The sequence below is a fragment of the Ciconia boyciana genome, chromosome 1 (genome assembly GCF_034638445.1).
Source record: "Ciconia boyciana chromosome 1, ASM3463844v1, whole genome shotgun sequence".
In the NCBI taxonomy this organism is placed as follows: domain Eukaryota; kingdom Metazoa; phylum Chordata; class Aves; order Ciconiiformes; family Ciconiidae; genus Ciconia; species Ciconia boyciana.
The window spans coordinates 60,558,769-60,571,910 of NC_132934.1; the positions used below are offsets into that span (position 1 = coordinate 60,558,769).

At 41.7% G+C, this 13,142-nt stretch overlaps 2 protein-coding genes across 2 annotated transcripts in view; one reads left to right on the forward strand and one right to left on the reverse strand.

Annotated features, from left to right (window-relative positions):
- The window catches only part of SYN3 (synapsin III), a 206,733-nt gene that overhangs the window by 72,869 nt on the left and 120,722 nt on the right, over window positions 1-13,142 (forward strand). The window lies entirely within an intron of this gene.
- Window positions 116-13,142, reverse strand: part of TIMP3 (TIMP metallopeptidase inhibitor 3) — a 41,917-nt gene continuing 28,890 nt past the window's right edge. The window contains exons 2-5 of the mRNA XM_072870307.1: window positions 12,715-12,797; window positions 6,169-6,280; window positions 5,350-5,471; window positions 116-4,711 (exon numbers count right to left, since the gene is read on the reverse strand). Coding sequence (XP_072726408.1) covers window positions 4,514-4,711; window positions 5,350-5,471; window positions 6,169-6,280; window positions 12,715-12,797 — 515 coding nt within the window. The 3' untranslated portion in view covers window positions 116-4,513. The remainder of the gene's footprint in view (window positions 4,712-5,349; window positions 5,472-6,168; window positions 6,281-12,714; window positions 12,798-13,142) is intronic.

Consider the following 13,142-nt stretch of genomic DNA (forward strand, 5'->3'; position numbering starts at 1 on the left):
TTGGACCCAATAAGATGGTATCAAGAAAGGGAAGGAAATTAATCAATCCACTTGCAAATCCATTTGTGTACATTTGAAGTGGACAGAAACTAATACAAGTGAAGCAGAGACAGAATGTCTGTGATAGAAATAAAACCACTTTACTGTTTAGAATAAAAGGACACTATAAAAAGTGAACATTATGCAACATTACCTTAAAAGACAATATACATTCACTGAATATAAAATTTATAAATAACATGGAGGAAAACTGTAAACAGTGCTAGAAAATTTAGCAACAAATACATTCCTTCTGGACAAATTTTTTCACACGGGTTTGGTTCCCTCCCCAAGTTTCCATGACTATCAGGAACAGCAGAGTGGCTCTATGAAGGAAGGACAGTGTCAGAGAGAATGAGAAGCCAGTACGGGCAAAGCAGCAGCAAATGTTTAGTGGATTTTCAAGATTTTTCTCAAGACTGGTAGCTCCAAAAGACACTTATTCTAAAAAAGACAAAAAAAATTTCTGCAGTTCCCTAAATTTTGTTCTGCCCTTCTAAGCTATAAAATACATTATAAGACATACTTTCAGAGACACCTGAAAGAATGGAAACTTGTTCCCATGGAGGCCTTTACTTCAAACAGTCTGTACTGTAAAAAACACAACATTATGTTTCCCATCACCCTGAGGTAGCATTTTGCTCCGGCAAAGTATGAATGGGATACGGTGATATATATTTAGTTTTTAGAATAGTCCTACTTAAAGGGCCATGTAACTCTTCAAAACATGGGAAATTTAGACCTAAAATGGCAGTTTTGTCCCATGTAGGGGAGAGGGAAGCTTCCCACAAGAGGATTTTTTTCAAGGTACTCCACGCACAGATCTCCTCCTGCTCTCTACCCCCTCCATTTTGGAAAAGGAAAATCGAATCAAATCTTTCCCAAACCTTCAATATATTTTTCATATTTTTTTTAATTCTAAAGGGGAAAACACTGTCAAGCAAATAAGGAAAAATATCTATAAGTAAGAAAGCAAATAGCAACAGTCTAGAAATGAGCTATGCATTTTAAAAAGTACTTTTAATAATGTTGGTATATCTAAAGCATAGGGGAGGAGGGGACGAGCCCTCATCCTGTACATGTCCAAACATCAGGCTCACATGAGCTGTGCCACTGACATTTCCTCTGACCTTAGGTTATGGGGTGAAGTGAGGAGCATGTCAGAGGTGACAGGAAGATATTTGTGCTGCTGTAAGCCATTGTATGCTCCATAGCCTAACATTTTGGGGAGAACTTCACACCTGCCTCCTCACATCTCCATGCCTGGTGTTCCCACATATTGCATATCCTGCTGTAATGCGAGAAAGAGTTTTGTCCATTGGCAGGCAGAAATGACGTAGCAGGACAGAATAAAGGAGAGCAGATAGAAAGGAAGAAGTCTTTGAGTCCGATTTAGAGCCTGCTCAATCCATTTAATGGCTCCCTCCTGCTTCAAGGGAGCCTTTAGTCAGGTTCTTAATGCAAGCACAAGCTAAAGAAATACACGTCCCTGATAGCATGCACAGAAACAAAATTAAGAAGCCTCCCAAAAGAAATGTATTTTTACTGGATTCTTCCCCCTCCTTTTGGCTCCACATTTTTAAAAGCCTTAACAACTGTTTCTTTACACAGCAAGGGGAAAGATTTGCTACCAAACCCCCACCCCTGCCGGCCTAGCTGTCTGCATCTCAGAAATATTTTACCATCTGCAATATAAAATGGGAATACACTTCATTTTCTGGTAATGCATCTTCTGTTTTGTTGTTTACAAAGCACATAGCTACACTATATCCTACTTAGGGACATAAGTCCTCATAGCATTAGAATGCAAATATTTTCACAATAATTTGAGTGCAATACTGTGATGTCTCAGCTAGCTAAATCAATCAGTGACAGGTAAAATATGCAGAGCTGCAGTTTAATGAAAATTCAAATCAACACTTCACTGCATCAAGGGGCATTTTCATTTAGCCTTCCAAAGCCATGAAAAGCAGCTGCAGCTCAAAGAGACATCAGCTTTGCAAAGTCGCCTTGAGCATGAGGAGGGCCATCTCCAGCGATGCCGACTCCACACGATGCAAACAGTGAGGGTGGCGAGGCCGGCTCCACTCTGCCCTCAGTGACCTTCAGAGATTTTGTCAGCCATGCACAGCTTGAACAGAGATTGCTCCACTGTGCCCAAAGCCCAGCCCCGTACTCTGCCAAAAGGGGCAACATTCTGACCCACCACCTGATCCTATGGTGGGTGCTGTGAAGCACCCTACTCTCCCTCTCATCTCCAACCCATAATTTAGGAGTAGTCACAGGGAAGAGGACTTCTGAAAAGTGTTCCAAGCCTGAATCACAGGAAAATCCAACAGACTTTCAGTGTGTTTTGTGCTGCGTTGCCACTCAGAGCAGCTGAAAAAAAAATACACAGCAGACCTAGGCACCTCTTACATCAGCTCTTTGAAAATGCCCTTTAAAGCTCATGTTAAAAATGAAGCTACACACTTTTTGCTGCAACAATTCATCTAGTAAATGGGGCATTTCAGGGGATGTACGTCTGGCAGAGCTCTGGTAGCACGCAAGGAACATAAAAATGCATCAGGGCCCATCTCAGACACGCTTTCCTTTCCATTTGGCAAAGAGGCCCCAAACAACTCTCCAGTAATTGAGGTCACTGACTCTAAAATGCTGTATTGCCCCAGGCTGGAATCACTGCAACACTTTTTCCTGCTGGTGGCAGCTCTGCTTTCTAAGTGGAATGAACTGAAGATATATGGAAACTTAAGATAAATAATCATAATAATACAAAAATGAAGTTAAGCATAATCTTCTCCCTGCCCAAGCCCTCCCCATCCAAGACTCAGTTACCCATTTTGTCAGCACCCCTTCTTCACCATCATTAAAACTTAAAATACTTTTATTTGATAAGAAAAATTATATTATAGTTTTCTTAATAAAAAACAAAATAGAACGAAAAAACTTCTCCAGTCAACAGCAAAGCACAAGACAGTAAGGCTCCTCCTCCTGCATCACTGCAGGATATGGTATGAGCACATGCACAGAGCTATGCTTAACAGTGCCTAGAGGGAAATACAGCACTTGACACAGAAGGAATCCTCTGGGCAGCTGAAATTTTATGATCCCAGCCAGTACTTATTAGGAGACCACTTTTCCTTGCCTAGCCCCCACACACACTTCCTTTCACTATATAAACAAATGCAGCTAGTGTAGCTGCAGGGGAGGAACAGTGGTGTAAGGAGGTACAGAGGAAACAATGACTGTAGCCGCTACTGCAGATACACTGGAGCTTCAATATCTTAAAAACAACTCACTGACTCGGAATGTCAATATTTCTGTCTTTAAAACACAATCAAACCATTCTTTTGTTTATAACACCAAAAAAATTCCATGTCCTGTCAAAAATAGCTTATGTCATTATGTGTATATACATCTTAGTTCAGCAAAACACTATTTTGGCAATAGATATTTTTTTTATAATAAGAGCTCTAGCAAGTCTCCCCTTTCCCTCTTCCATGTGATTGATTTACAGTTGGTATTTTTGCATCTGTTTGGTTCAAGGTGTTCACAAGCTGGTGTTGCTGGTGAAGCTAAGCCGCAAAAATTTCAGGGGCCAATGCTGCTCAAAACAGAATGGCACAGCACTTCATCTGCTCTGCTGTAGGTGGATTTACCTCCCTGAACATAGGGGATGGGGCTTTTTTTTTTAAACAACAACAAAAATACAAAATAACTCTGTTTTGTTCTGGGGAAAGCCAGAACTTCAAATGTGCTGTTGCATTCACACTGTGACCGAATTAGCTAGGACAATCAGTCAACAATGCTTTTTACCAGATGATGTGGTCAGACACACCAGGTGAATTCTCCCACTGCTGGAGTCAATCACATTGTCAATCTTTCCCCATAGAGGAGGATTTCTTTTGGACATCATTTTTTCCAGAGTTTAGGCTGGGTTTCTTTTCAGTTTGTTTCATTTGCCAATCTGATTAACGAAACCTGTTTTCCTTCAAATAGATTTGTCTACATATTTTCAGCACTTAGTGCATGAAGATGGGTGACAGGAAGCTAGCGCATAGAAGAATACAGTGCCTAATTGGCACAGTTTTTAGATTTTTGTTTTCCTAAAAAAATAGAGATTGTATTGCTACAGCTAATGATACATGTAAGAGAGCAAGAGCTCCATGTTTTTTCTTTTTTTTTCCTCCCATTTTTCCCTCTGGTGTGCAAAAGTAAGCTCCCAAATGTCGTCTGATCAAAATGAGTGGTATCAAAAAATGGAAAAGGTGATTATAAATTCAGTAAGGTAGCACAGACTTTTTTTTTCTTTCCTTTTTTTTTTCCTTTTCTTTTTTAAGTGTTCGAAGTGCTAAAATTTGCATGAAAACAGGCACTAATTTCATTGTCATCATCATGATCTGGTAAGAGTTAGTGTCCAAAGGAAGATCAGCCACAAGTAAGGGAGAGGGGAGATAAAGAAGGGATAGCGTGCTCAGGGATCTGTGGCATTGATTATCGTTTTGTCTGGAGGCGCCCATCCTCTATACCAGCTGCAGTAACCTTCTGCCCTCTGGATGCAGGCATAGTGCTTCGCTTGGTATCCTGAGTGGCCAAAGTTGGAGAGCATGTCTGTCCAAATACACTCATTCTTGGAGGTGGCAAAGCAGGGCACATAGTAGCAGGGCCTAATCTGCAATTGTAAAGAGCAATCAGGTAAGGCTACATGGAAAAACAAGATTATATAAAATGTCTTTTTACCAGAGACAAGGGATTCAAAATTCTACTCCCTCAAACCTTGCTTACTAACCCAAAATTCAGCCTCAGTTCAGTAAGCACGTAACCATGTGCTTAGCTTCACATACACAGGTAATTCCAGAGTCAAAAGGGCTTTTCAGGTGCAGAAAAGTTGAGCTTGTGTCTATGTTTTTGCAGGCCTGGGGCCATGAGCAAAAATCTTAGTGCCAGTGCCAGGCAGTGAGGTTTTAAGTACTCAGAATGTTTACACAGGAAAAAAGCTGGACATACCTTGCCAAGCCTCTGGTGCCTGATTTTATTCACCTGCAAATGATTCTGCACGGATTCTGAAAGCCTTCCCCAACCCCAATTAACTCCAACAGGGCATTAAAAAGGCATAGATTCTGTATTTTTATTTGATTGTCTCTTCTCTGGTCTCAACACTAAAGGTGAGCTTTACTTTTTCCCTGTAAAAGTTGTTGTCCTCCATTTCTCTTCCTGGCTGTTCACCAGCATCATTGGTATCACCAGCCAAGGGAAACAGAATTCTAGGGTTTGAATGTCTTAACACCACCTAATTAGAGACCCACATACCTTGCATCCACAGCCCAGATGATAACGATGATTCAGTCCTTTACGCTGGGACAGAGTCAGCCGGTCCCATTTCTCATACCAATTGCAAAGGCCAGTGTAAACCTTCCCTTCATACACGCGGCCTTGAAAACAGAGACATGGTTACAAGTTAGCACTTCTCAGCTCAAGCACTTTTCTCATTTCCAGAGATTGCTAATGCTCTCAATATGTTTGGCTTCAGTCACTGCTCAGCAACTGCTTTCTTTTTATTAACTAGTTCAGGAATCTCTGGCCAGCAAGATTACAGCACTTCTGTAAGTTCGAGTGTTGTGCCAGCTGTAAGCACCAGCAAGAATATGCAGGTGAGTAATGCTGTCAAGCTCCTCTCAACAACAGAGCAAAACTAAGTGAATTGACACCTTCACTAGAAACAAGACTTGGCAACTGCCACATCTCTATCTCCTTGCATCCCCCCATCTCAGCAGCCTGCATTTCTCCAGCTCATTCCAAAAGGGATCTTTCATTTCTGGTGCAGCTGAGTAGCAACTAGTTCCCTGTGACAGACATGCCAGCTCAGGTATGAATTGACAGCTGTGGACTGTCATACAGCGTATTTGTCACAACATGGCTGGGTATAAGAGATACTTTAGGAACGAGAGGGAAATCTAGAGAGTGAAATTACTCTCAGCATTAGAGAATACTGAACACCAAAATACTATTGGCCATCTTAACACTTGGGAAGCTGCGTATAGAGCTGTCTACGCAGCTGTCCATGTCCTTAGCAGGTGTATGGATAGAACAGAAGAGGTTTTGATTGCGAAGAAGTACGCTGTCCTTTACCTGTAATCAGATACTGGTACTTGTTGACCTCCAACTTGACTCCACAAAGACTCTCAGAGGCTTCTGTGTAGATGTACTGAACATGTGGCATTATCTGGAAGCCCCTGTACATCTAGAGAAACAAATAAAAATGCTTTAAGTCATTTTAAGATGACGACTTTTCATTTAGATTCTTTACAATCTATGTTCCTAGACTGTGGTGGCAAGCAGTGAACTTCTAGTCTTTACAAGGGTGAAGGACTAATGGCACTAGCTGGACTCTGATCCAAGCCTCCCCACCAGATCTGCTGGTAGAGAATACCCACCTGTTAACAAGCCATTGCAATTCAGCACAGGGACCACTTTTCTCCACTCATATTAGTTCCAGTGGAACTAAGTGAGCAAAGCGCCAACATTAGAAGCTCTGCCAACATCCTGAATTTTTTTTTTTTTCATATATCTCATAATTAGGGAGAAATTAAATTACTTCAAGTTTGGAATCTTTCTCCTTCGTGTGATTTAAACAACTTCTTCGGAACTAAGGGATTTTTATTTTAAACAATGACCCTATTTTCCAGTGTTGCTGCCGTAAGAGTTTCAAACCTTTGGCGCTTGATCTAAGTCATCAAGCCAGACACTTCCTTCTCAAACGCCTAGCATACACAACTTCTGCTGACCTCAGCAAGGATTTAATGTTTCTCTAACTAAATGAATGCAGAAATAGAATTCTACCCCATCTCCTAAAATTAGCCTGGTACTGATGAGCACCATGAAGAAAATATCATGTATGCATAATTCCTCTATGCTCCTTCTCCTTTTTCACAATCTTTCTTAAGTGGAAGCCAACATACAGTTCAGTTTAATTGAAATATGAACCCACAGAAGATAAACTGGCAGTTGGATTCAGTCAGAAATTAGCATGTGTCCCTATCTGACCTGACCTTACCACTGCAATTTAGGGAAACTCATGCACGCCTGTTAGTAGCATAATGAAGTCTGTGCATAGTAATGAAACAACTACTGCATGTGTACATTGGACCCAATAAAACATATCCTAATTTTGAAACATTGAGGATTATTTTCCTTCAAATCTCATCCTTAAAATTTGGTTATCTTTTCAAAGTATTCAGTCTCTCTTTCTTCCCCACCAACTGTATGAACGACCAATGTTTAAAAATTAAATGAAAACAATAGGAGTCAGAGAGAATCACAGTTTCAAAGCATTTCCCAGCCTACCCTTGTCTCTGTCAGCTTTACTGACAGGGAGCACATTCACATTCAGTTTAACTGTAAATATTAAAATGAGGTAAAAGAGGAAAAAAAATCCCAGTCTCAGAGACATAGATCCTTGCTGCTGTGCCACCTGAGCAGTGGCATTGTCCTCCATGCTGTATTCTATTTCTTGAAGTCCCCTATTATCCCAGGGTATGTGTCCCCGTTTGTTCATCTTTCACTATTCCCCTCCCCCCTTTAAAAACGACAACCCATTTTCTTCTAGAGAATTCATCTGTGCTATTCTTTCTGGTGTTAGGGGCCTGATTTATACCTCTGTGAAGTCAGTGAAAGGATGTCTGTTGATTTAACGGATTTTATGCTAGGCCCAGATACTGCATATAAAAAACCAAAAAATTTACTACTAATTCTGCTACTTTGAGAGGTCAAACTATCTTCTGGGCATCCACAAAATGTCTGCCAGTGTCTTTTTTTCTCCTTATATTACCCCAATCAGCATAATCTTACAACAGTATCACAACTCAGTAACAGCACTGCTGTGTACAGCAAGAGACATGCTAAGGGCTTGCATTTTCCAGCCTTCCTTCTACACCCAGCAAATCCGCAAGGAAAGCATTTTTTTAAATTAATCATACTGTATCAACAAAAGCTCACAGATCATGTTTGGAGTACACCGTTGTGTCCATAAGTGAGCAAAGTCCTTCAATGAATATGGAACAACTGAACCTTGCCTAACCTCTACTTCATCGCTGCAATTTTCTTGGTATGGGACAATCTACTCAGATTTTCCAATTATGCTCAAGATAGCTGGAGATCTAGGTTCTGGCACAAGCATCCTGTCTGTCCTTGGATGAGTTATTCAGTCCTCAGTACACTTTTGTTCCTCCTCTCTAGAACAGTTCTGCCTTGCTTCACAATAGTACTGTAAGGAAAGGCACATAGAATAAAGATCATGTGTTCAGACCCCATTCTAGTGGGCGTCACACCAAGAAGCTATGATAACAGTATCTAAGCAGATAAGACTAGCTAAGATAACAGCTGGGGCTGCCCAGTCTCTCCAGGCAGTGTAATATCTACACTGCAGAGAGCTGTATGCTGTGCATGTGCAGTACAAGTGATCTGTAACTCAGAGTGCTAAGCTCCAAGTAGCACTGGGCTAATTAAATATCTGTGCTATAAAGTCTACATGTGCATGGGCACACTTTGAGCTCATTCTCCCCCTTGCAGAAGGGGCTACAAGCTAGACTAATCATTCCTTTGAGAAGGTGCTCAGGCCCTTCCTACAGGACCCATACAAGTTGTCACTCCTCGCATCTTCTGCACTATCAAGCTCAACAGGTCTCCCTACAAAGTAACTAGTGATGTTGAACTGGGGTTTGTTTTTTGACTCCTGCACCTAATTTCCTTTTCACATTACCATCAGGGACAGCACTGTCAGGGTTGCTGAAGGAAGCATGCTCAGCCTCTCAAAAAGCACTTCATCTCACCCCTCAGTGACCCTTATCAATGCTAGCAACTGTTACGCTAATTGACCTAGTGCTGGGGGCAGTCAGGGCCTGCCTCATCCTCTGATGACTAAAGAAAATTCACCATGACCTTGGTTCTCAGGGGAGGAAAAAGAAAATTTGGCAAGGGGGAATCTTCTACAGATGGCCTCTTTCAAAACAAATAAAACAATACCTTAAGCATTATTTTTGGATACACAAAATATCCTGGAAGTGCTATTAGACCAGTCAGAAGAAAACCAACCATAAAGCTAGCCTCTCTCCTAACTGCTACCCTTGGAGTCCTCCTGTCGCCACAAATGTGTATTTTCAGAAGCATAATGACAGGGAACAAAGTATTAGCAAGCATCACATGGTGGTGCCTGCTAGTGCTACTCTATTTCCAGCTGTGTCAGCATTCCCCTTAGCAGCCCCCATACTGCCTCAGAAACGCACATGCAAATCCTGTGGTGGTTCCTGCTGCACGATTAACTTCACCCTGTAATACAATGTTCCTCCCTCTATCCCTCCCATGTGAGGTTGCACTAGATACCAAGGCTTGGAGTCATCTTGCCTAACCTTCAGCTATGTAAAATTTAGGTGCTTCACATGAATTAGGCATCCTCTCTAGTCAAACGCCAAGGACAGGCACCTCCAGAGCAACTCAGTCCATCCTAAAATAGCTGTCTACAACCGGTGGGCTGAATTACACTTTGGGGATTCCTGTCTCTCTCCATTGACAATCAAGAGAGCAGGAAAGACTCAACACCTCATTTTAGTCCGTCTAAAATTAAACTAAATTAATCCCACCCCACTTCTTTCCTCTTGGGACTATCAGGTTTCACCCCTTAGACTCATTTTACAGATTAGCAACAAACCAAGGAAAGCTTCCTTGTTTCTGGCAGCCTGTGCAAAGTGCTGCCATGGTCAACCAGGACTGTTGGTGTACATGGAGTAGAAATATCTTATCTCCTTGTTTCCTTTGCAGTTTCCTGAAATAGGTTTGAGTCATTCTCAGAATGCACTGCAGCACCACAGAACATGCAGGGGTTAGATCAGTTCTGTGCAGATTTCTGACACATGACCTTGAAATATTCTTAAATTATTTGAGAAAGCAGTGGGGGAAGGCAGAGGGTGCTTTCCTCAAAAAGCACAAGGCCTTTTCAGACAACAAACCTGAATGCTAGAAAGCCTGGCACTGTTCTGTGCCTGTGGGCTGACCTTGTGCTCCAGTCCAGGCCCCAAGCTGGTTTAGTTGTGAAATTCAGCAACGAGTTCAGGAGTCTTAGTGAGAGCAAGCATCAGCCACAGCAAACTCCAAGGAACCCATGAAAGAAATACAAAGATTGTTTGTTGCCTTTTAAGGCTCTCAATGCTTTTCACAGGCAATTCAGTACACATTGATAGACTAAATGGCTTGTTTATTTTTCATCTGCAGGTGCAGACGGGTTTATAGGTGGCCAAAAAACACTGACATGTTAGTTTTATCTTCAGAGTTGTTCCCATGCAGCTGTGCAGAGCCATAGGCCTCCTTAGTTTTCTTTTCAGCAGGAGGACAGTCAGCTTTCATTGGGGTGAGCAAGGGAGAGATTTGCTGCATCACTCTGAGCTTCCTCACTGCATAGAGCTGAATCCCTCTTTATACTGAAGTCTCTAAGCTCAGCAGAAAGACAGCAGGGTTTCAGAGAAGACACTTGGTTTGTTTGTTTGTTTATCAAGAACTATGTCCTCCGGACATTCCAGTTCTACTGAGCACTTTGCTTCAGGTTCCTTCCTGCCAAAGGTCACAGTTAAATGTGCAATGCAACATCTCACCAGCCCACCATCTACGTAGCAGACAGAGAGGCAGTTTGACCAACACACGATCTCCCCTTTAAAATCACTCTTGCTTTTTTTGGACACGTAGCTTCCTAACAAAACACTGTGGAACTGCTCCTGCAAAAAGGCAATTGTTCTCTTGTGGTCTCGGCATAAGGACTTTGCAGATTACTGCAGTATCTGCTATAAACACCCTGGCCCTGTGCTGCAGAATAACCCAACGAAAACAGCCAGGACAGGCTCAGGCATCTTATTTAAAGATTGACACGATGGTGTCAATTGTGATGGTAGAGTGGCTGCTGCTCCACTCAACATGCTCACCTTGCCTGGGCTTATGCTCCTGCCCATGCCAGAAGACACATAGAAGCCTTTTCTATTCATAGCAGGGGCACTACTGCAAACTCCCAGGTCAGAGGAGGAATGCTTAATTCTGTTCCAGAGATCTCTGACACTGCAGTTCACTGGCTGACAACGGGGCAGGCTGTATCATTAATTAGGAGACACACTAATGTTATGGTTGGTTAAAGGTAATAATTCATTTTGGGAACTACTGTTATTCTAGATCACCACTGGACTCTGTTCATGGTCGTATGTTAGAAAGGAAGCACCAAACTCTTGGAACTGAGTGGGAGAAAAAGTAGGGGTCCTGGACAGACATGGACAAAAATCAGAAAAAAAAGACTTGATGAAGCCACTGCAGCATGTGGACATTGAGTAGTTTTGTGAAATGGGGTACACTGGGCTGAGCTGGAGAGTAACAAAGCTGGACAAGAACTGCACAGAGTGCTGCAAGCCGGATGAGGCCAGGGACAGCCATCCAAAAAAAAGAAATAATAAATAAAAAAAAAAAAGAGTGGCAGCATTGTCTCACTGTTGACAACATAGCCAGTTGCCTTTTTTAAAAACACAGGTTACTTAACTTAAAAAGAAATTTTTAAGATTAAGGAAATTAGTAAGCCCAGCACCTCACGCCCTCTTATTCAAAATGCAAGCATTCCACTCTAGTGGAAGAGCCATGCCAGGACCAGATTTGGCTACGTGTGTGGTTTTGCGACAGCTTATGAAACAGGCTTTGCGTCTCCTCCCAGCTTTCGTGCTTAGCTATAAACTGCCTTATAAAGAGAGTTACTGTTACAAGGCAAGCAAGTGACTTGTTTTTTTCTGAACCTTTACTTTGTCTAATATGTTTCAGATTTCTGCAGTCTCTGCCAAGCTTTTCCATTCCCCTTTTTTTTTTTTAAAGACATAAACCAGTCTTATGACTGGAATGGCATAGCCAAAAAAAACAATCTAGGGCTGATTTTTAGCATTACATAACAAGAGGTCAGTTTAAGAAAAAAAACTAGGTCCAAAGCAGCAGGTTGAGTGCAGTTTGTGCAGCAAAGAATTAGAGCTACGAAGAGAGGAACTAGAGAACCCAAGCAACTGGTGTAGGAGAGCTACCTCTTTTCACCTCAGAGTCAATACTTTATAGCTCTTCTGAGCTGATGATATTTGAAAGCTACAGTGTTTGGTTTAGCTTTATATAAAGACTTCACTATACGAGTTGCATTTGTTCTGTACACAGAAAAAATGCCATCATTCTAACTGGTGGTCACAAAGAATGCAAGGGAAGAAGAGATGAAAGACCACTCTCCCAAGGCTGGCAGACCCCCTACCACCACCACATCTTGAATTTAATGAAAGTGCTGCATGGAAAAGCTTGCATTTCCACAGGCTAACACTGTGTATGTTGAACACAAACAGGACTCCAGTATCTAGAGAAGCCCATCTGGCATCTTTTACTACCAGAAATTTTTAAAATAAAGGAAGAATTCAGGTATTCAGCATTGTATGTCAGGCATGACCTCTTCCTGCTCCTTTCCGTTCTCCAGGCAAATTTCTACCAATTGCTGGTTACCTTCCATTCTGGCTGACCAATATGAAAAGTTGAGGTGCTGTTATTTTAAGTATGCAAACTCTGTTCATTATTACATGTTAATTAGAATCATTATCATATCTACAAGCCTCTGTGAAATGTCTGCAAACATACCTTCATCTGCTTGACTGTGTATCGCATCGTTCCAAATGGTCCATCTTTCATGAGCTTCTTCCCCACAACTTTAGCTCGGATCACTGTCATAAGAGAGGAGAAACACAACAAATTATGAACAACTTTACACAACATTTAGGCTAGACCCTCCACTTCAAAAAAGCCACTTAGATAAGTTATTCTGTAAAATAAACCAAAACTCCAGGCCAGCCTTCCTCTCAATTTATTTTAAATCTCACACACAATGAAGGCATGTAAAATGGGATGCCAAAGCAAGCATTTATTTAGAGGAAATCCAGTTCTGTGTGAAGAATAAGAATAAGCATTATTTATGTTGAAATATCACTGCAATCTGCAAAGCAGACTATAGCTGGGACCAAGACAGGTTAAAATCTTTGCATCAAGCCACTGCGATGAAGTTCGTATTT